Source organism: Rattus norvegicus, chromosome 10 (assembly GCF_036323735.1).
Source record: "Rattus norvegicus strain BN/NHsdMcwi chromosome 10, GRCr8, whole genome shotgun sequence".
Lineage (NCBI taxonomy): Eukaryota > Metazoa > Chordata > Mammalia > Rodentia > Muridae > Rattus > Rattus norvegicus.
The window spans coordinates 57,467,079-57,487,157 of NC_086028.1; the positions used below are offsets into that span (position 1 = coordinate 57,467,079).

The 20,079-nt window shown below is 46.3% G+C and overlaps 1 protein-coding gene across 1 annotated transcript in view; it reads right to left on the reverse strand.

The window, feature by feature from the left end:
• Tekt1 (tektin 1) overlaps window positions 1-12,043 on the reverse strand; it is a 28,410-nt gene extending 16,367 nt beyond the window's left edge. The window contains exons 1-2 of the mRNA NM_053508.2: window positions 11,979-12,043; window positions 10,123-10,329 (exon numbers count right to left, since the gene is read on the reverse strand). Of these exons, the coding sequence (NP_445960.1) occupies window positions 10,123-10,312 (190 nt within the window). The 5' untranslated portion in view covers window positions 10,313-10,329; window positions 11,979-12,043. The remainder of the gene's footprint in view (window positions 1-10,122; window positions 10,330-11,978) is intronic.
• Window positions 12,044-20,079: the final 8,036 nt, after the last annotated feature.

Sequence of the window (20,079 nt, forward strand, 5' to 3'; positions counted from 1 at the left end):
AACTCAAAACAACAGCCTCCTGGTCCTTCCATCTCCCAACATACGTGGATCAACATTTTATCAAATACTAACCTACAATCTACTTATATTTTTGAATATATAACATTGTTTACGCAAGTCCAATAGAATATTTTGGTAAATTTCTTGAATAACCTTCTTTTTAACATGATCATAATTGCATCATTGCTTCATTTTTATTTTCTTGATAAGCCAAAATAGGAAGTTTGTTTCTTTGCTTAGGCAGTATCTCACGCTAATTTGGGATAGCCTTTAATCAGTCTTTCTTTCTTTCTTTCTTTCTTTCTTTCTTTCTTTCTTTCTTTCCTTCTTTCTTTCTCTTTCTTTCTTTCCTTCTTTCTTTCTCTTTCTTTCTTTCTTTCTTCCTTTCTCTCTCTTTCTTTCTTTCTTTCTTTCTTTCCTTTTGGTTTTTCAAGACAGGATTTCTCTGTGTAGTCCTAGCTGTCCTGGAACTCACTCCATAGACCAAGATGGTCTTGAACTCGGGGATCTACCATCTGCCTCTGCCTCCTGGGTGCTGTGGTAAAGGCGTGCATCACCAACTCCTGGCTCATGGCCTTGAATTTTCAATCCTCAGCTTCTCAGACACTGGGATTATGAGATATGCCACCACACCTGACTAAAGGTAAATTGATTTAAGCAGTACAAGTAAAAGATGGCTGATTATAAAAGCAAAGTGCTGGGGTTGGGGATTTAGCTCAGTGGTAGAGCGCTTGCCTAGCAATCGCAAGGCCCTGGGTTCGGTCCCCAGTTCCGAAAAAAAAAAGAAAATAAAAGCAAAGTGCATACAAGCTAATGAATCAGTATGAGTAGCTTCCCATTTGAATCTTAAACCGATAGGTACCAATGGTGTAACTATTGATTTCCTCTCCCTAACATAACATTAGCGTGTGTGTGTGTGTGTGTGTGTGTGTGTGTGTGTGTGTGTGTGTGTGTGAGAGAGAGAGAGAGAGAGAGAGAGAGGAATGAGAAAGAGTGTGTGTGTGTAGTGAAAGAGAGAGAGGAGTGTGGGAGAGAGTGTGTGTGTGTGGAGAGAGAGAGAGAGAGAGAGAGAGAGAGAAGAGAAAGAGAGAGGAATGAGAGAGTGTGTGGGGGGAAAGAGAGAGACAGAGAGACAGAGACAGAGACAGAGAAAGAGAGGAGTGAGAGAGTGTGTGGAGAGAGAGAGAGAGAGAGAGAGGAGTAAGAGAGAGAGTGTGTGTGGGAAGAAGCGGGGAGGGAGGGAGAGAGAGAGAGTGTGTGTGTGGGGAGAGAGAGAGAGAGAGAGAGAGAGAGAGAGAGAGAGAGAGAGAGAGACTGGCTCTCTTACTAAACCCGGTGGCCAGCAAGCCCTAAAGATTCTCCTTTCCCTGCCCCCCACCAGTGCCAGACTTACAAGCAATGCTTGGCATTTTATATGGGTCCTGGGGATCTGAACTCATGACCTCATGTTTGCACAGCCACAATCATATACAATGAGTCATGCTCCCAGGCCAAATGACATCTTTTTGGAGATTCAATTGTGCATATCTGAGTTATGGTAAACATACAGATAGTAGAATGGTTACTATAGCAACCACTGCAGGAGCTGGAGAGATGACTGGGGGTAGGGGTGGGGTAGGAGCACTTGCTGTTCTTGCAAAGAACCAGAGTCCAGATCCAAGACCCATGTTAAGTGGCTCAAAACCACCTGGAACCCCAGTTCTGAGGGTCTGAAGCCCTCCTCTGGTCTCCACAGGCATCTGCCCTCACATGCACACACACAGACACAAATAGCACATAAAAGAAAAAAATGTTTAAAATAGCCTCTTCACTTATCTGTATTAATTGCTAATGCTTCTTTGAACTTTCTGACAGAAAAGCCAGCATCCTGTCTATCAATCCCGACAGGTCAAGTGACCTATTGATGATGGTTCTCTTCTGGGAATCTCTCTTACTGGGCCTCTTCTCCTCCTGCTGTGACCAGGTGACCTGCTCCGTATCACTGCCTCAGCCCATCACCCCTTGGTTGTGCTTCCAGGGAACCAGGAAGCATTTCTCAGGTGCTGGAATCTCACTTCCTGAGTCACGTGTTTTCCTCCTCCTCGATTCATCTCTTCAGTGCACAGATGCACACCTCCAGGCACATGCTAAGACATGCATGCACGGGGGCTGAAACCTCCAGGCACATGGTATGACATGCATGCATGGGGGCTGAAACCTCTAGGCACATGCTAAAACATGCATGCATAGGGGCTGAAACCTCCAGGCACATGCTAAGACATGCATGCATGGGGGCTGAAGCCTCCAGGCACATGCTAAGACATGCATGCACAGGGGCTGAAACCTCTAGGCACATGCTAAGACATGCATGCACAGGGGCTGAAACCTCCAGGCACATGCTAAGACATGCATGCATGGGGCCTGAAACCTCTAGGCACATGCTAAGACATGCATGCATAGGGGCTGAAACCTCCAGGCACATGCTAAGACATGCATGCATGGGGGCTGAAGCCTCCAGGCACATGCTAAGACATGCATGCACGGGGGCTGAAACCTCCAGGTACATGCTAAGACATGCATGCATAGGGGCTGAAACCTCCAGGCACATGCTAAGACATGCATGCATAGGGGCTGAAGCCTCCAGGCACATGCTAAGACATGCATGCACGGGGGCTGAAACCTCTAGGCACATGCTAAGACATGCATGCACAGGGGCTGAAACCTCCAGGCACATGCTAAGACATGCATGCACGGGGGCTGAAGCCTCCAGGCACATACTAAGACATGCATGCATAGGGGCTGAAACCTCCAGGCACATGCTAAGACATGCATGCACAGGGGCTGAAACCTCCAGGCACATGCTAAGACATGCATGCACAGGGGCTGAAACCTCCAGGCACATGCTAAGACATGCATGCATAGGGGCTGAAACCTCCAGGCACATGCTAAGACACACATGCATGGGGGCTGAAACCTCTAGGCACATGCTAAGACATGCATGCACAGGGGCTGAAACCTCCAGGCACATGCTAAGACACACATGCATGGGGGCTGAAGCCTCCAGGCACATGCTAAGACATGCATGCATGGGAGCTGAAGCCTCCAGGCACATGCTAAGACATGCATGCATGGGGGCTGAAACCTCTAGGCACATGCTAAGACATGCATGCACAGGGGCTGAAACCTTCAGGCACATGCTAAGACATGCATGCACAGGGGCTGAAACCTCCAGGCACATGCTAAGACATGCATGCATAGGGGCTGAAACCTCCAGGCACATGCTAAGACACACATGCATGGGGGCTGAAACCTCTAGGCACATGCTAAGACATGCATGCACAGGGGCTTAAACCTCCAGGCACATGCTAAGACATGCATGCATGGGGGCTGAAACCTCCAGGCACATGCTAAGACATGCATGCATGGGAGCTGAAGCCTCCAGGCACATGCTAAGACATGCATGCACGGGGGCTGAAACCTCTAGGCACATGCTAAGACATACATACATAGGGGCTGAAACCTCCAGGCACATGCTAAGACATGCATGCCCGGGGGCTGAAGCCTCCAGGCACATGCTAAGACATGCATGCATAGGGGCTGAAGCCTCCAGGCACATGGTAAGACATGCATGCACAGGGGCTGAAACCTCTAGGCACATGCTAAGACATGCATGCATAGGGGCTGAAACCTCCAGGCACATGCTAAGACATGCATGCACAGGGGCTGAAACCTCCAGGCACATGCTAAGACATGCATGCACAGGGGCTGAAACCTCCAGGCACATGCTAAGACATGCATGCATAGGGGCTGAAACCTTGAAAAAGCAGCACGCCTGGTCACTGCTTTCTTCTACCCCGGCCATTGGTGTTGTGTGGTACTCAGCTGTGTACTGGTTTGTAGCCTGGAAATCCCTTTTGATGCTGATTTCTGATGTCTCTCTGCTTCTTTCTAGCTTTCAGAGTTTTTGTGGAGAAGAACGAAATGATTCTGATCCCCTACTGTGTGTATGTGCTTCTTCTCTGGTGGCTCTTATGAACTCCTCCATTTTCCTTGTGCTCTGAAACCTCAGGCTTGTCACTGTGCCAGACAGCAGGCATCATGCTGCTGCACGGGAAGTAATGTATTCTTTCATGAATGAGTTCTTCTCGTCTCCTTTGTCAGTCTTGAATCCCCGACAATCCCTGAGCCTCTCATTTGCCTATCTCTTCTCTTCTCTTCTCTTCCCTTCCCTTCCTTCCCTTCCCTTCCCTTCCCCTTCCTCCCTCCCTCTCTCTCTCTCTCTCTCTCTCTCTCTCTCTCTCATTCTCTCATTATTCTTCAATTTTAACCTGTTTTCCTAGTTTCTATTTATTTCCAAGGCTCTTTGTTCCCCTGATGTCTCTTTTTCAAGCCTGCAGCATCTTCTTCTTTTTTTCAGACACACCAGAAGAGGGCATTGGATCCCATTACTGGGAATTGAACTCAGGACTTCAGGAAGAGCAGTCAGTGCTCTTAACCGCTGAGCCAACTCTCCAGCCCCTGCAGCCTACCAGTCTGAAGGATCTGCTCATGCCGGATGTACTGTCTCCTGTCTTCTGAGTCTCTATGCTTGTGTGTGCTATGCTGGAAATCTTCTTCAAGTGTTAGCAGATGTCAAGCTGAAATGCTGCTTGGAAGCTCTGTGTGTGGGGACAGCTCTGTGTGTGGGGACAGTTGTGTGTGTGTTGGGGCGGGGGGGACAGCTCTGTCTGTGTAGATAGCGCTTGCCCGATGGAATGCTCTTTGAATGGAGCAATGAATCAGGGCCTGGGCATTTCCCTGGAGGCTCTTCAAACACGTATATCTGCAGATCCTTCTTTTCATTCAGTTAATTCAGATGTTTCATTCAGAGAAACATCTTCTAATACTTTGTCAGGTGGGGGACATGTCCAAGCCAGGCTACCAACATCCTGCAACCTCTGTTCAGAGTCCTTTGACCTCAGGCATTCTGCTAGCAATGAGGGCAAGCTGGAATGGAGATGAGGCTCTTTGTAAGGATTTTTCAACACATCTTGTTTCCAGCTCATCTTGAATCTCCAGCTTAAGTAGTAGCTGGATTCACATCCACCTTTGTGTATTTCAAGGTTTTGTAGCATGAGTCAGCTAGCCCAGCGTCCTCGGTCCACTCCAACAGTCCACAGACCCTGTGAGTGGCTGCCTTTGGCGGTCCAGTTTCCGGTATGCCATGTCCATCACTTGCCTGCTGTGCTCCATCCCTACCCATCTTTTTCCTTGGGACAAGGCTTTCAAGAATCTCTTGCTGTTGTTTGGCTGGAATTTTATAAGGAAGAATGCCCTGCATCCATTACATAAACTGAAATCTCCTTGCTCTGAAACTGGCCTCCAACCCAGCATCTTTTTTTTTTTTTTAAGATTTATTTATTTATTATATATTGGTACACTGTCGCTGTCTTCAGATACACCAGAAGAGGGCATCGGATCTCTTTACAGATGGTTGTGAGCCACCATGTGGTTGCTGGGAATTGAACTCAGGACCTCTGGAAGAACAGTCAGTGCTCTTAACCCCTGAGCCATCTCTCCAGTCCCCACCACCATGCATCTTTTACTGTCCTTCTAGACCTGTTATCTCAGAAGCCAACAGTTCAAACACATTTTCCATTCTCCTTTCAAGCCTCCTCTAGGCTTAGACAAGCACCATAAAATAGAAGACACCCTCACCTGCAAAGCCCTCACTACTGCATTTCAGGACCTTGACACCGTGTCCTTTTGGGTTTTGGAGTCTTTGCTCCCACCCTTGACCCTCTCTGTGCTCTTCCCTCAGCACATTCACAGGGCAATCCCACCTGCATGGCTGCCTTCCATCACGACATGCGTGCGTCACACTCAGACTCGCTTTCTCCTAATTTCTCATCAGATAATACTGGACTCTCCAATGTCGCCTCCTACACTCACCAGGCATCACTGCCCCTGGTTCTACTCTGTGCTTCAACTCCTGCATCCTGCCTCTGTTGGCTTATCCTTGGCTCCTGTTCTGAAAATTCATCTTCTAATTATTGCTGCTAACAAGTGTACACCTTCTCTTCATTCTTACTGCCAGTACCTTAGTTCAGAACAACGTTGGTGGTCTTTTGAGTTTTTATTCTCTTTTAGACTAGAATATCTTCTCAACTTTATCCTTGGGACAATACTGAGTATAGCTAAGGATCGTAGTCAACGGGAGGACAGATCCTGGATACACTCACCAAGCCAAGCAGCCACACAGGCAAGTTTTGAGGGAAACCAATGCATTGGTCTTAGGATAATCTATTTTGGGGTGCTCAGAGCGATGTAGGTGGAAATGTATGACAATCAGGATGGCTGCCATGGAAGAATCCAGAGAGGACCATTTCTACTCGGAAAACAGAGAGAGCGTGATGCAATTTCTAATGAGGGGTCAGGGGGAAAAGCACAGAAAGGGCGGGGGCTGGAAAGACAGATCAGCAGTTAAGACCTCTGGCTGCTCTTGCAAAGACCTGGGCTTGGGTCCCAGCATCGACGGGGTGGCTCATGACTGCCAGTTACTCCAGATCCAGGGTATCTGATACCCTCGTCTGACTTCCGTGGCTTCTTACACAAACAGTATACGTAAACTCACTGAAACACACGTAACGATAAAAAAGTAAATCTTTTTAAAAAAGACAGAGGAGGAAAGGCTAACAGGGCCAAGAGCAAAGCAACAAGGAGTCCCAATAAGAGGTGAAAAGAAAGAAAAGGGTCAACAATCCGAAACGGGAAGAAACAGCTGGGAAGAAAGGGAAAGAACAAGGTGAGAGGAACGCCATGACTTCCCATCCTGGAAAACTGCCACCGTGAAACTAGGTGTTCCATGGACAGGAAAGTGTTCCATGGACGAATGTCACTAAGTGCTTTGTCCCTCCCATCTGAGCAGGTTTTATGGCACAGACGCAGCTCAGGACTCTATGTGTTGGACTCATCTCTAATTTCAGATGGAAATTCTGCAAGGGCAGACATCAGTCTGGTGTGTGCATAGCATCAAAACTAGCACAGGGACTTTTACATTACCTTTTTATTGAAAATGCACCTTTAGAAAAGTATATATATATTACAAAATGTAAGAAGTGAGGGTAAAGATCACGGTAACTGACTCAAGAAACATTAGCAGCATCCAGAAAGTCCCACCCGACCCTTTCATTCCCTGGCACATTTCCTCACATGCCACTGTTCGGTTCTCATAGTCTAAATTAATTTTGCTTTTATTTATAAAAATGAAATGAAGTGCTATGTGCCCACTTGTAGGTGTCATTGCCTGTCTTTCTGAACATCTTCCTGGGTTCCTGAGATTCCTCTGTGGTGCTGCATCAAGCTGCAGGTCTGCCCGGCTCCTTGCTGCAGAGGGAGGCTCTGTAGCCTTTTGTCTTTTTTTTTAAGCTACTTGTGTGGGTTCTTTGTGGGTACTTTCACTGTCTCCTAACAGTGTCTTCTCTGTCTCAGCTCAGCTTCTCCTGGCTCACCTGTCACTGTCTTCTCTTCTCAGTCTGCTAACCCGATTCACTTTCAACTGTGTCCTGTCCTCACTCTGTTCAATCCTCCCTTCTCTAGCCCCCATTCAATCTTCTCTTCCTACACCAACTGTCTTCTCTGACCCTGCTCCTCTCCTCCTCTCCCCTCTCTCAGCCCCTGCTGCCTTTTTTTTTTTTTTTTTGGTTCTTTTTTTCAGAGCTGGGGATCGAACCCAGGGCCTTGCGCTTCCTAGGCAAGCGCTCTACCACTGAGCTAAATCCCCAACCCCCCCTGCTGCCTTTTTAATATCCTCTCCCATTCCCAGAAGTCCAACTGATGCTGAAGGTCGTAGAGTCAAGCAGTTCTGCCAGCTAAGCATTCCCAAAAAAGTCAGTTGATTGGCCATTAGGGATCCTATAAAGGGCCAAGCACACAAAATACTGCAAGGTACCATTTACCCACTCCGCTACTGATGAAGCCGGCAGAATAGATCTTTAGGTGAACAGACGTTGGGTTTCATAGGGGACACAGTGTGCAACCGTGTGGGGGGTGAAAGGCTTGGTGGGTGCTACTGCCACTTTCTTTCTTTTTTTTTTTTCTTTTTTTTTTTTTTTGGTTCTTTTTTTTCGGAGCTGGGGACCGAACCCAGGGCCTTGCGCTTCCTAGGTAAGCGCTCTACCACTGAGCTAAATCCCCAGCCCCTACTGCCACTTTCTAAAGTGTCAGTCTGTCCTGCCAGCAGCGAAAGGGGCTAGCCCTGTCACTCCTTGCCTTGTCTGCTTCCTTCCCTATACTTGGCACTTTTCCTTTCTTTTTCTTCCCCTCTTTTTCACTAGCCATCCTGGTGGGTGTGTGATGCCCTCTTGACTATAGTTCTTTCCTATAATCCCAGGACTCAGAAGGCTGAGGCAGGAAGATCACTGGGAGTTCAAGGCTAGCCCAGTGTAGAGTGAAAATATATCTAAAAAAATAAAAAGCCCTCCTCTGAAAGTGCCATGGTCTTACCTCTCCCGTTTAGATGCACATCTCACCTAGATTTGCTTTCGTAGGTGTGTGTGTGTGTGTGTGTGTGTGTGTGTGTGTGTGTGTGTGTGTGTGTGTGTGTGTGGTGAGGTAGAGGTTGGGGTAGAACTCTTCCTTTAAGCCAGCCAGGCCTCTAGCTTTTTTAGAAGCAGTTTAGCCAGTTTCATCAGGAAGCCAGGTGATGTTTTAATCAGCTTTGTATTGAATCTGTAGATTACTTTTAGCATTAAAAATCCAGTGAGTGATCACCCCATGGGTTGACTGAAATACTGGAATCTTCGATCCACTGACTTCCACACCTTGCATCTGTTTTAGACCTTTTTGACTTGCTGCAGTAGCAGCCGCAGTTTTCAGTGGTGAAGTTGTGCACGTATTTTGTTAGCTTTACTCCAGGCACTTTGTGTGTGTTGTTCTGTATGCATCAGTGCTGGTGTAGAACGAAGACCCTAACAAACACATACTCTATCTCTGATCTACACCCACGCCTTTGGTCTACTCTGTTCATTGTTGTTACTGGTGTTATTTGCATATGTACACGATGTGTGCATTTGGAGGTCAGAGGACACGTTTATAAAGTTGGTTCTTCCCTTCCATGTTTGCCCAGGCTCTGGGGATCAAACGCAGGCTGTCAGCCAGGCCATCTGCCGGCCCCTTGATGCTTTTTATTTATTTGTTGTTGTTGTTTTGTTTTGTTTTGTTTCGTTTCGTTTTGTTTTGCTTTTTGAGACAAAGTCTCTCAAGTCGGCCCTCGTTGTCCTGGAACTCACTGTGTAGAACAGGCTGGTCTTGAACTAAAGTTTTTTTATTTTTTTTTATTTTATTTATTTATTTTTTTTTTTGGTTCTTTTTTTCGGAGCTGGGGACCGAACCCAGGGCCTTGCGCTTCCTAGGTAAGCGCTCTACCACTGAGCTAAATCCCCAGCCCCTAAAGTTTTTTTAAATGTCATTACAAACACCTACTTTTAAATTGCTCAATGAATCCATGACATTAAGATCCATACTTTTGAAAATCAGTCCTCATCACTCCCTCCTGTCTTACCTTCACCAAGGTCATGCCTCTGGCCTGTACATTTTAAGTGTTTGGCTGATTGCTGTCCATTTTATTTTACGTTTATTGCTATTTTGTTTTTGTTTAGATCACCGTGCTTTAAATGCTGTTTGTCAGCATGAAATTGTTAAAACCTAATTGCTCCCCATAAAACCCAGCTCAGACATTTATGTCAAGGAACTTGCCCAGCTCTCCAGTGCCTGCTCCACCCCCAGCTTAGCTCTCTTCACCCAGCACGTATCTAACTCTATATTGGTAAATGACTTTCATATCTTTCTCCTTTGGTGGGGGGGGGTGTAACCCATGAAAACACAGACTCTGCTCAATCCCTGTGGTGGTTCCAATGTGTGTTCCACACATGCTATCAGTGCTTGGGAATCAAATTGATAAATGGTAGGGGGCTGAAAATCAGATGGTGTTATTCTGTCTTATGCTACTGGTCTTAGACACATAACGTACAGAATGAACATGTTCTGCCCACCCCCATTACTTCAAAAATGACACATGGCCACCGTGAACGTGATGTTGTAGCTAGCCCCCAGTAGCTTCATCAGGGTTGTTAGGTAACAGCCATACTAAGCATGTTATCTTACCAAGTTTCTTGTTCACATCGCTCTGAGACTTCCTGGTGGTCTTCTCAATTTCTTCCACAAGCCTCTGGCTCTCTGCCACCAGGCGTTCAGATCGGGACCTTTGGGCCTCTGCCCTGTGGTACTGGCTTTTGTTAGCAATATACCACTCGGCGGGAAGGAACTTGGGTGGAGATTGCAGTAGCTTGGCCATTTAGGATTTCCAAAGTCCTGATCAAATACAGACCATTGTGCATGAAATGAAAGCAACAATTCCTGCCATCGATGCTATCATCAGTTTATGACACTCACACTGAAGCCTGCACAACCAGCATCTGAACCCAGATCAAGAAACAATGTTATCAGCATGCCAGCCTTTTTCTTGTTTCTAGTTGCTACTCCTAGCCACACAAGTGACCACTAACCCCATCTTTAATGCTACATATTAGTTCCTTTGGTTTTTTAACATATACCATGTATTCTTTAGCATCTGGTAGCCTTTATTTAAACATTGTGTTCCTAACAGTGGTCTCACTGCTTATAATGTAGCTTTCCCATTCTCACTGCTATGTAATGTGAAAGGTGACTATATAAGAATCAACTTTTTTCTGTTGCTTATGAACATGTGGACTATTCTCATTTAGGGCTACCACAAGAATGCTATTATCCTGTGCATCTTTTGGAGATGTGGAGTCCTTGTTGTGCTTAGTGAATCATGTAACAGTGTACTGGCTAGCCTTGTGTCAACTTGACACAAGTTAGAGTAACTTGAAAGGAGGGAACCTCACTTGAGAAAATGACTCTGTGAGATCTGGCTGTGTGATATTTTCTTTATTAGTGATTGATGGGGAGGGCCCAGCCCATTGTGGGTGTTGCTAATCCTGAGATGATGGTCTTGGGTTCTGCAAGAAAGCAGATGGAGCTGGGCAGGAGCAGTTCATGCCTTTAATCCCGGCACTAGGATGGCAGAGACAAGTGGGTCTTTGTGAGTTTGAAACCAGCCTGATCTACAGAGTGAGTTCCAGAGAACTATACAGAGAAACAATGCCTTGGAAAAGAAAGAGAGAGAGAGAGAGAGAGAGAGAGAGAGAGAGAGAGAGAGAGAGAGAGAGAAAGGAAGGAAGAAAGAAAGCAAGCAGGCAGGCTGAGCAAGCCATGATGAGCAAACCAGTAAGCAGTGCCCTCCATGCCCTCTGCACCAGCTCCTGCCTCTAGATTCCTGCCCTGTTTGAATTCCTATGCTGACTTCCTTCAGTTGAATGGGCAATATGAAAGTGTAAGTGAAATAAGCCCTTTCCTCTCTAACTTGTTTTTTGATCATGGTGTCTTGTCACAGCAATAGAAACCCTACGACAAGCAGTATTCTTCCAAATACATGAAGCCAGACATGTTGTGTAAGAAACAAACAGGTATGGCGTCTGTAAGCCAACATCTGCACATTGTGTGATTAGGAAGAGGAACATGGAAGACGGCAGCCTCTGGAGACAGTCACATTAAGAAAACTATGGTCCCCTGGCTCTGAATGATCGTTACATCTGCCTTCCATAGCAAGCTGAACTCTGAGGGGCTCCTGCTCTGAACCCTAAAACCCTAGCACTTACCCTAGGGGGCTCTGAAGCCGTCACAACCAAGGATGGATTCCGATCTTGACTAGGCTGAGCACACTCCATGTAACCTCCTCAGGCACTCCTGAGTTCCCCAGTTCAGTCCCTCCTATGGTCTCTTCTGAGTCTGTCTCTGCGTGGCTCTCTGAGATGTAACTTTGGGCAAGTGTGAATAGTCTCATAGAGGGGACGATATCAGGGCTAACGGCTGATCCAAATGACACATCGCTATGGGTAGGGAAAAGGGGTCGGTGAGGTGGATCATGGCTCACTTACCTCAGTACCTCAAAGAACACAAACTTCTGCAGGGTACTCCTTACCCCAACAGGAGCTCCTGGTTCTGCGAGAACCGAGAGGGAAACTGCGGTCACTATGGCAACCGGACGCAACGTCGTCCTAGATAGAACACTGCGCAAGCGCGAATGTGTGAGCGCGGAGCTAAAAGGTGACTGGAGCAAACAAGACAAAGAAAGTGGGTGGTCCGAGGTCTGATCCTGCCGGAAAAACGTCAAAACACGAAGCAGGAGATTGAGTCCCTCAGTGTTCCGGGTCCCAGAGTTTCTGAGTCCACAGGTGTAATGCGGGTTGGTCTCAGCGCTGTCCGGAGCCGCAGATGGCCCAGGACCACCGAACTACACACACTGCGTTCCGCATGTGGTCGCTGGTCCAAACCCGGAGAGAAGGACCTGCAAACCTAGTGACACACACGGTGCACGGGTAGCTCCAGACAGGGGTAGGCAAGAATGAGTTTTCAGCCAGGCGTCTTCTCCCAAGGCGTAAAATTCACCAACCAGTGAGCTTTTCCTCAGTTAAGATCGCACTGCTAGGGCTGGAGAGATGGCTCAGTGGTTAAGAGCACCGACTGCTCTTCCAGAGGTCCTGAGTTCAAATCCCAGCAACCACATGGTGGCTCACAACCATCTGTAATGGGATCTGATGCCCTTCTCTTGTGTGTCTGACAGCTAACGTGTACTCACATAAAATAAATAAATCTTTAAAAAAATAAATTTATAAAAAAAAAAAAGATCGCACTGCTAAGTGATCTTTAAACTGTTGTGGATTGGGTTAAAATACGCGTTCAGGACACCAGCCATTAGGTGCCAAGGTCATGAGTTTAACATAGTCATACATCATCTTCAAAAACGTCCATTTTTACAGGCAGCAGGTTTATTTAAAAAAAACAAAAAACAAAAACAAAAAACCTTTGCATTACTACTGGAAATGGGAAATTAGAGCTGTCTGTGTGGTAGAAAGCGATCATAAAGGCGAATACGATGAAACGAGGGCATAAAATAAAGCAATGCAAAGGCAGTGGTGAGGGGCTGGAGAGATGGCTCAGCGGTTAAGAGCAGGGGCTGTTCTTCCAAGGATCTGAGTTCAATGTCGAGCACCCACATGGTGGCTCACAGCCACCTGTAATGAGATCTGATGCCCTCTTCTGGTGTCTATGACAACAGAGCAATCCTAGTCATAAAATAAATACATAAATGAACAAATCTTGAAGAAAAAGAAGAAGAGGAGGTGGAGGAGCAGCAGTAATGAACTGGGTGTGTCAGCTTATCTCTGTCATCTCAGCATGCCAGAGAAAGACCCTTAAGCTGCAGACTCAAATCTGAAAGAACTATTAGAAATTAACGCTCCCCTTTCATGTATCTGTATTCTTAATTCTGGCATTAATATTAATTAAGGTGGCTCAGCAGGTAAAAGTGCTTCTCCAGAAGGAAAGAACTGACCTATACACACACACACACACACACACACACACACACACACACACACACACACAGGAGAGAAGGATAGGAGGAGGGAGGACAGAGAGAGGGAGACATTAATGATGATGATGATGATGATGGTGATCATGATGATGTAAAAACTATAAAGTTTTATTTGTTAAAAATAAACAGTTTATTTGATAATAACCAAAAACAGGGTTGTGGGGAGCTGAACATTGATTTGAGTTCCTGCTCTCACTCCAGGACACCATCTTTCCTTTCTGTCAGGTGACTGAGCGGAGAGGCACCTGCTTCATGAGTGTTCAAACCCTCCACCACTAGCAACTTGGCATCCCACACACACACACACCTCTTGTTGGAAATACATGTTACTGAGCCCTGCCCAGGCCTACTGCATCAGAAAGCTTGGGTCAGCCCTACCATGTGAAGTTAACAAGCTCTGCTCCGCACCCCAAGGTATATCTAAGGCTCAGGTTCTGGGAGGAAGTCTCTGGGACTCAGAATGTCAGACTCCCCCATGGTCTTGTTCAGAACATATATAGGGGATGACACTTTTCTATTAGAAGAAATCCTTTTCAGCCCTAGGAGCAGCCATATTGAATTCTGTTCAGAAATAAAAATGGCAGAAGAAAAGTAAGGCTTGAAGGCTCATCATTTAACTCTGCCAACTTACTGAGAAGAGTGAGAGCTGTACAGTGTCCACAGTCTCACAGGCAAGCTGGCACTAGGCTGGGAGCAGACCTCTGGTCTCCCCGGATTCAAGGAAGACTTCAAAACAGTGGGTTGCATCATGCAGTGGGAAATGCTGGGACGGCTGTTGAGCAACATTTGAGTGATCTAAGTCTATCGAATGACTGGATCAGACCCACTGAAGTCTGTTGCTCTTGCATTGCCTAGCCCTTCATCTTATGGCTTTCCAAAAATGAAGAAACATTCCTAAGCTAAGGAGATGGCTCCATGGATAAAGTGCTTACCACACAAGCATGAGGACCTAAGTTCAGAGCCCTGAACCCATGTAAGTACAAGGAGGGCATAGAAGTGAGCCTGTAATTCCAACCCTCCAAACATGAAGACGGGGGAGCTCCAGAGCAAGCTGGCTGGCTAGACTAGCCAGCTCTGTGTTCAGCTGAGACTCTACCTCCATGAAGGAAGAGACCATACATCACCTTCAGGCTTCCACATGCACATACGTGCACTCCATCACAGGTGAACACACATATACCCACACTCACACACACGCACCTGCACGTACAGAGGGTACTGGGAGGGGTGTTCCTAGTTTTCTTTCCTTTCACTCTGTACACTTGAATTCCTAAATAATCCTCTCAATCCAAAGGGAAAATAAGAAATCAGAATGGCTGTCTTAGTAACTGAAAGCTAGGACAACTGAGGAGATTTCAAGCGGCCACTAGAATCTGTGACAATGTGATGAAACACTTGCTTCCCAAATGCTTGGCTATGTCTCAACTCTCATTCTCCATACATTTCATAACTTGAGTCAGAGAGTCAGGAGTGTTGGAAAGTGAAGGGGGCCTTTTCGAATTCATTCGATAGACCAGCATTAGACCTGACATCAGTCCTTCAAAGAGACGTGATCTCCCTTTGACTCAAAGAGTAGTCGTGGTTATTTACCATTCTTTCTTGAGCTTTGTTTCTGGAAAATCTTGAGTAAGAGACTTCCAGCTGACATCAGCCTGAAGCAGCAGCAGACAGATCTGGGACCAGACCACGCACAGTGAAGCTTACCAGCGACTTGCTGACAGAGGGATGGTGAAGGGTGGTGGCACGATTGGTGGCAGTTGGAGGGAGGGGGTTTATCTCGTGGTCAGGGCAAAGTGACTTTCATCCAAGCTGCAGCATACTTGATTTAAACTACTATCAAAACTTCCAGGCAGGTCCTTGGTGCCGAGGTCAGCCACAGAGTGTTCCACACCATGCTATCTCAGACTACTTAAAAGCGAGGTAGGAAAACAGGCCAGGGACACTCAGGGACAATGACCAAAGGCATTACTCAGTCTCAGGCTGCATCCCTAAACTTACGAGGAATAAGAAAGATTCTTATGTGTCTGGTTTACTTTACGGTCAGCTATTGTCCTTCAGGTCGAGTATTTGCAGTGTAAAATGGGATTTGAATGTGGTAGAGTTGGGATATGTAGCTCAGACAATAGTTCCCCGATCTGGAAGCTGGGGTGCCTGCTGTAAACTCTACATTTGCTCCCCAAGTGGGATCTTAGCTGTGAGAGCAAGCACACTATGCGAATGTGAACAACTTCAGTCCCTCCAATAACTGTTGGAGAATAAACAAACAAAGATAAGACGTATTATGCTCAGATTTTAATTAATATGGTTAGGAGTGGGAGGAAGAAGAGTGGGGACAAAGTATGAAGGATCTAACCAAATCTGGAAAGCAAATAATTGAAGTGATAATGTAGCTGGGAGGGAAAGCTGGGACACCATTATGGTCCACAGATTTTTAGAGATTATTAAACCTATGGACATTTATAACTGAGAAGGAAAACAACGAGGGTATATGAATGAGAGAAAGAAAAGACACGGTGATAAGAAGGGGTTAGCGGGCCTGGAAAGATGGCTCAGCAGTTAAGAGCACTAGGTGTTCTTTTAGAGGATCCAGGTTCGATTCCCAGCACCCACACCCGGGCTCACAACTGTCTGTAGCTACAGTTCTAGGGGATCTGATGCCCTCTTCAGGCCTCCACAGGCACTGCATACAGGTGGTGCTCAGACATACACACAGGCCAAATACCCACACACATAAAGAAGGAAAAGGGTTTTTAAAAAATCACATAAGATGGGGGAATGAGTGAGGCAGAGCAGAGAGAAGAATGTGTTACCGTAAGTTGTGTAAAAAAACGTAAGCGACAAATCCTGCCATCTAGCTGAGCAATACCCAAGAGCAAAAGCATCATGACACATGCACGTAAGAGTGAAATAAATAAAAATAATATGAGAGAAATGCTGCCACAGCTGTGCTGAGTCGAAGGCCAAATTCCTTTGCCTCTGGCCGGCTCTGAGTGGTGCTGTTGAGAACCTCACCTAACTTTATGAGAAAGGATCTCTCATTGAACCTGGAGCCCTTAACCACTGAGCCAACTCTCCAGTCCGAGGCAAAGAAGTTTCTTTTCTACAGAGGAGGAGGAAAAAGAAAGGCAAAGAATTCCTTCTAAGGCCTAAGGTAGTGGTGGTGGCACACACTGTTAATCCTAGCACTTGGGAGGCAGTGGCAGACAGATCTCTGAGTTCAAGGCCAGCCTGATCTACAGAGTGTGTTCTAGGACAGCCAGGGCTACACAGTGAAACTCTGTCTTGGGGTTAGGGGGAGATGTCTTCTGAAATGAATTCACCTATAGTCATAGGGAACTATATCCCATACAGTTACTATATTATTATTTTATATGATCATTTTCTATAAATCTAATTATTAGATTAAATATATTGATCAATAAATCGATAAAATTAATTTATTGACTCTAATAAATTGATAAATAAATTAATAAATCATTATACTCATTGAACATTGCCTTAGAGATGGTAGTTAATGCCAACATTGAGAGGAGTACCTGGCATAAAATAGACAACTTGTAATGTTTTGAAATTAATGAGCCAATTTTAATACACACACACACACACACACACACACACACACACACGCGCGCGCGCGCGCAGTCAAACAACTATACTTGGGGATATTTTAAATTTTTATTTAAATGATCTGTATGGATATGCGTGGGTATGTACATTTGAACGCAGATGCTGAGAGAAGCCAATGATGTTGGATGCCACTGGAGCTGGGTTATGGGTGGTTACGAGCCACCTGATATGGTACTGGGAATTGAACCCCAGTCCTCTGGAAGAGAGGCACATGCTGCTGAGGCACTTTACTGCTGAGCCATCTCTCCAGCCCTATTTAGGGATTTTTTTAAAGACTTTTGAGACAAGGTTTCTCTGTGTAGCCCTAGCTGTCCTTAAGATCTGTAAACCAGGCTGGCCTTGAACTCAGAGATCTGCCTGCCTCTGACTTCTGTGTGCTGGTATTGAAGACATGTGCCACTACCTCCTGGCTAAACACTTTTTTAATGTGTAAATGTGTGTGTGTGTGTATGCGCGTGTGCGTGTGCGTGTGCGTGTGCGTGTGTGTGTGTGTGTGTGTGTGTGCGCGCACACACGCGCTGGTACCCAAGACCTCTGCAAAAGCAGTCAGTGCTTTTAAGCACTGAGCCATCTCTCCAGCCCATCTTTTTGTTTTGTTGTTTTGTTTTGTTTTGTTTTGTTTTGTTTTGTTTTGTTTTGTTTTGAGATAAAGTCGCACTATGCTTCCTTGACTGGCCTGGAGCTTTCAGTGTAGATCAGGATGGTCTTGAACTCAGGGAAATCCACCTGCCTCTACCTCTCAAGCACTAGGGTTTCAGGTATGTGCTACCATAACCAGCTCTGGGCTGTATTTTATAGTGTAGATACCTGAATCTTCCAGGAAAAGAAACTTTGAGAGCCTTCCCCCACTTGAATTTTTTTCAAAATAAGTTTGTGTCTAACAATTCTTTTAAAAAAAAATTCTACACTCAAACGTGTGTCTGGCGATAGAACTGTCCTCATTCTTTATGAAGAAATTCTCTCTGGCACGTTGACCAGACCCAGAGACCAGATTTCCAACAGATCAAGATGGTAGTGAACCCTGGTGTGGATCAGGCTCTCCTCCAAAGGCTGAACCACAGTGTGGTCTGTAGAGCTGTGAAAGGTATTTTAAAATCAGAATTCCATAGTAAAAGTTTCATACTACTGCCGGTCCTCTTAAACTATAATTACAGACGCACTAGATGCGTAAATGGGGGCTGTTTGTGATGTTCTATTTTAAAGTACTGCTCAGGATGTTGAACACATGCTCTTAGTAAATACTTGTCTCCTGGCACTCACTTGGGACAGGCAGTCTGTGGTCCAGACCATGGAAAATACAAATATGCGTCTTCTTGTGCTATTTGGCACGGTCTTGTGTCTCCTGACAGCACTGAAGGGCCTGCTGCTGAACCTTGGCAGCATCTCTCCAAAAGGAGGCTGGATGTGCATCCCAGCCCCAGGCTGCCTGTGAAAGGGTGCATCCCAGACTCCGATGCTCACCTGCCCAGGCGAGCTCTAGAACGGGTGCTTGCTCTCCTTCCTGTGGCCTCCCTTCCCTTGGGTTTCCCTTTGCAGCAGGGAACAGAACACGAGTCTAAGGTTGTCTTTGCCCTTAGACCCATTTCCTTTGCTGATGGGATTCAAGAATGGTGTTTTGTGCTGTGACTGAGTGCCCGGTGAATGGATCCCTTGTGTTCTAGAAGAAACGCAGTGCCTGGTTGCTCATCATCCCTGCTGGCCCTGGCAGCTTGGAGGGGAAACCAGCTTGGGTTTCAGCCTCAGGGATTAACATCTCAGAGGCACATAAAGCTGCCTGAAAGTCAAGATGAGGCAGGGTAAGGATGCTCTGGGCTGATTGTATGGTTGGTTTGTCTTTTGCCATTTACGGAGCACAGCAGCTGAGGCTGATGAAGTACAAGCAGCCAAAAAGCAGAACCCACTGAGAGAAGCTTCCCTAGGGACTGGAGGCCACTGCCCCTCCCGTAGTCAGCTCCACACATGGGATCATGGAGAAGGAAGTTTATCTTTTCCCCTCAGTGACTGGGGAACCTGGAAATTACATTAGTAAAAGGAGAAACCATATACTTTGTTGGCATTAATGTTAATATAATGTTAGCATGCCTGGAAGCTTCACTCACACAAAGTCAAAGACAGGCATGAATCTCAGCACCTAAGAGACTGAAGCGGGAGAGTCCCGAGTTCAAGGCCTGCCTAGACTACATAGCAAGTTCCCATCCAGTCTAAACTACATAATGACAGTTGTCTTAAAATATAAATCAGTGAATCAAGACCTCTCTCCTCTCTCTCTCTCTCTCTCTCTCTCTCTCTCTCTCTCTCTCCCTCCCTCCCTCCCTCCCTCTCTCTCTCTCTCTCTCTCTCCCTCCCTCCCTCTCTCTCTCTCTCTCTCCCTCCCTCTCTCTCTCTCTCTCTCTCTCTCCTCTCTCTCTCTCTCTCTCTCTCTCTCTCTCTCTCTCTCTCTCACACACACACACACACACACACACACACACACTTTAGAAAATAGCACTTAGACTCAGGCCCAGGGAGCTTGTAATATCTTTTACACAGAAGGCATTGTTACAAAGTGGCTAGCTATAGGGAAAGGGCTAGGGACCATCAGACATGCTGGAAACATACTGAGGAAAGCATGGAAGACAGGAGCTCATTTCAGGATGACTTCCCTGCACCAGCAGGAAGAGCTCTGGTTGGCTGGTCAGGAGAAATCTTCCTGTTATCCAGCAGAGAAGAGAGCCATAGAAGTCACCTGCACTACAGCTCCTTCACAGTTTGTGGCTCAAAATAATCTGCCATGGTGGTGAGGTGAGGGGGATCCTGACTGTCTTCTGGAACTTGAGCACATCCAGTTTAAAAAGCTAGACTTGCCCAAAGGGATGATGTTCAGGGGAACATTTTTTGTTGATGCTAACAGTAACTCTTAGAGAGGCTGCTCTCTTCACTCCTACACTATTGGGGAAACTCAGGAACCTGCAGGAAACTAGTGATGGAGCCCGCGA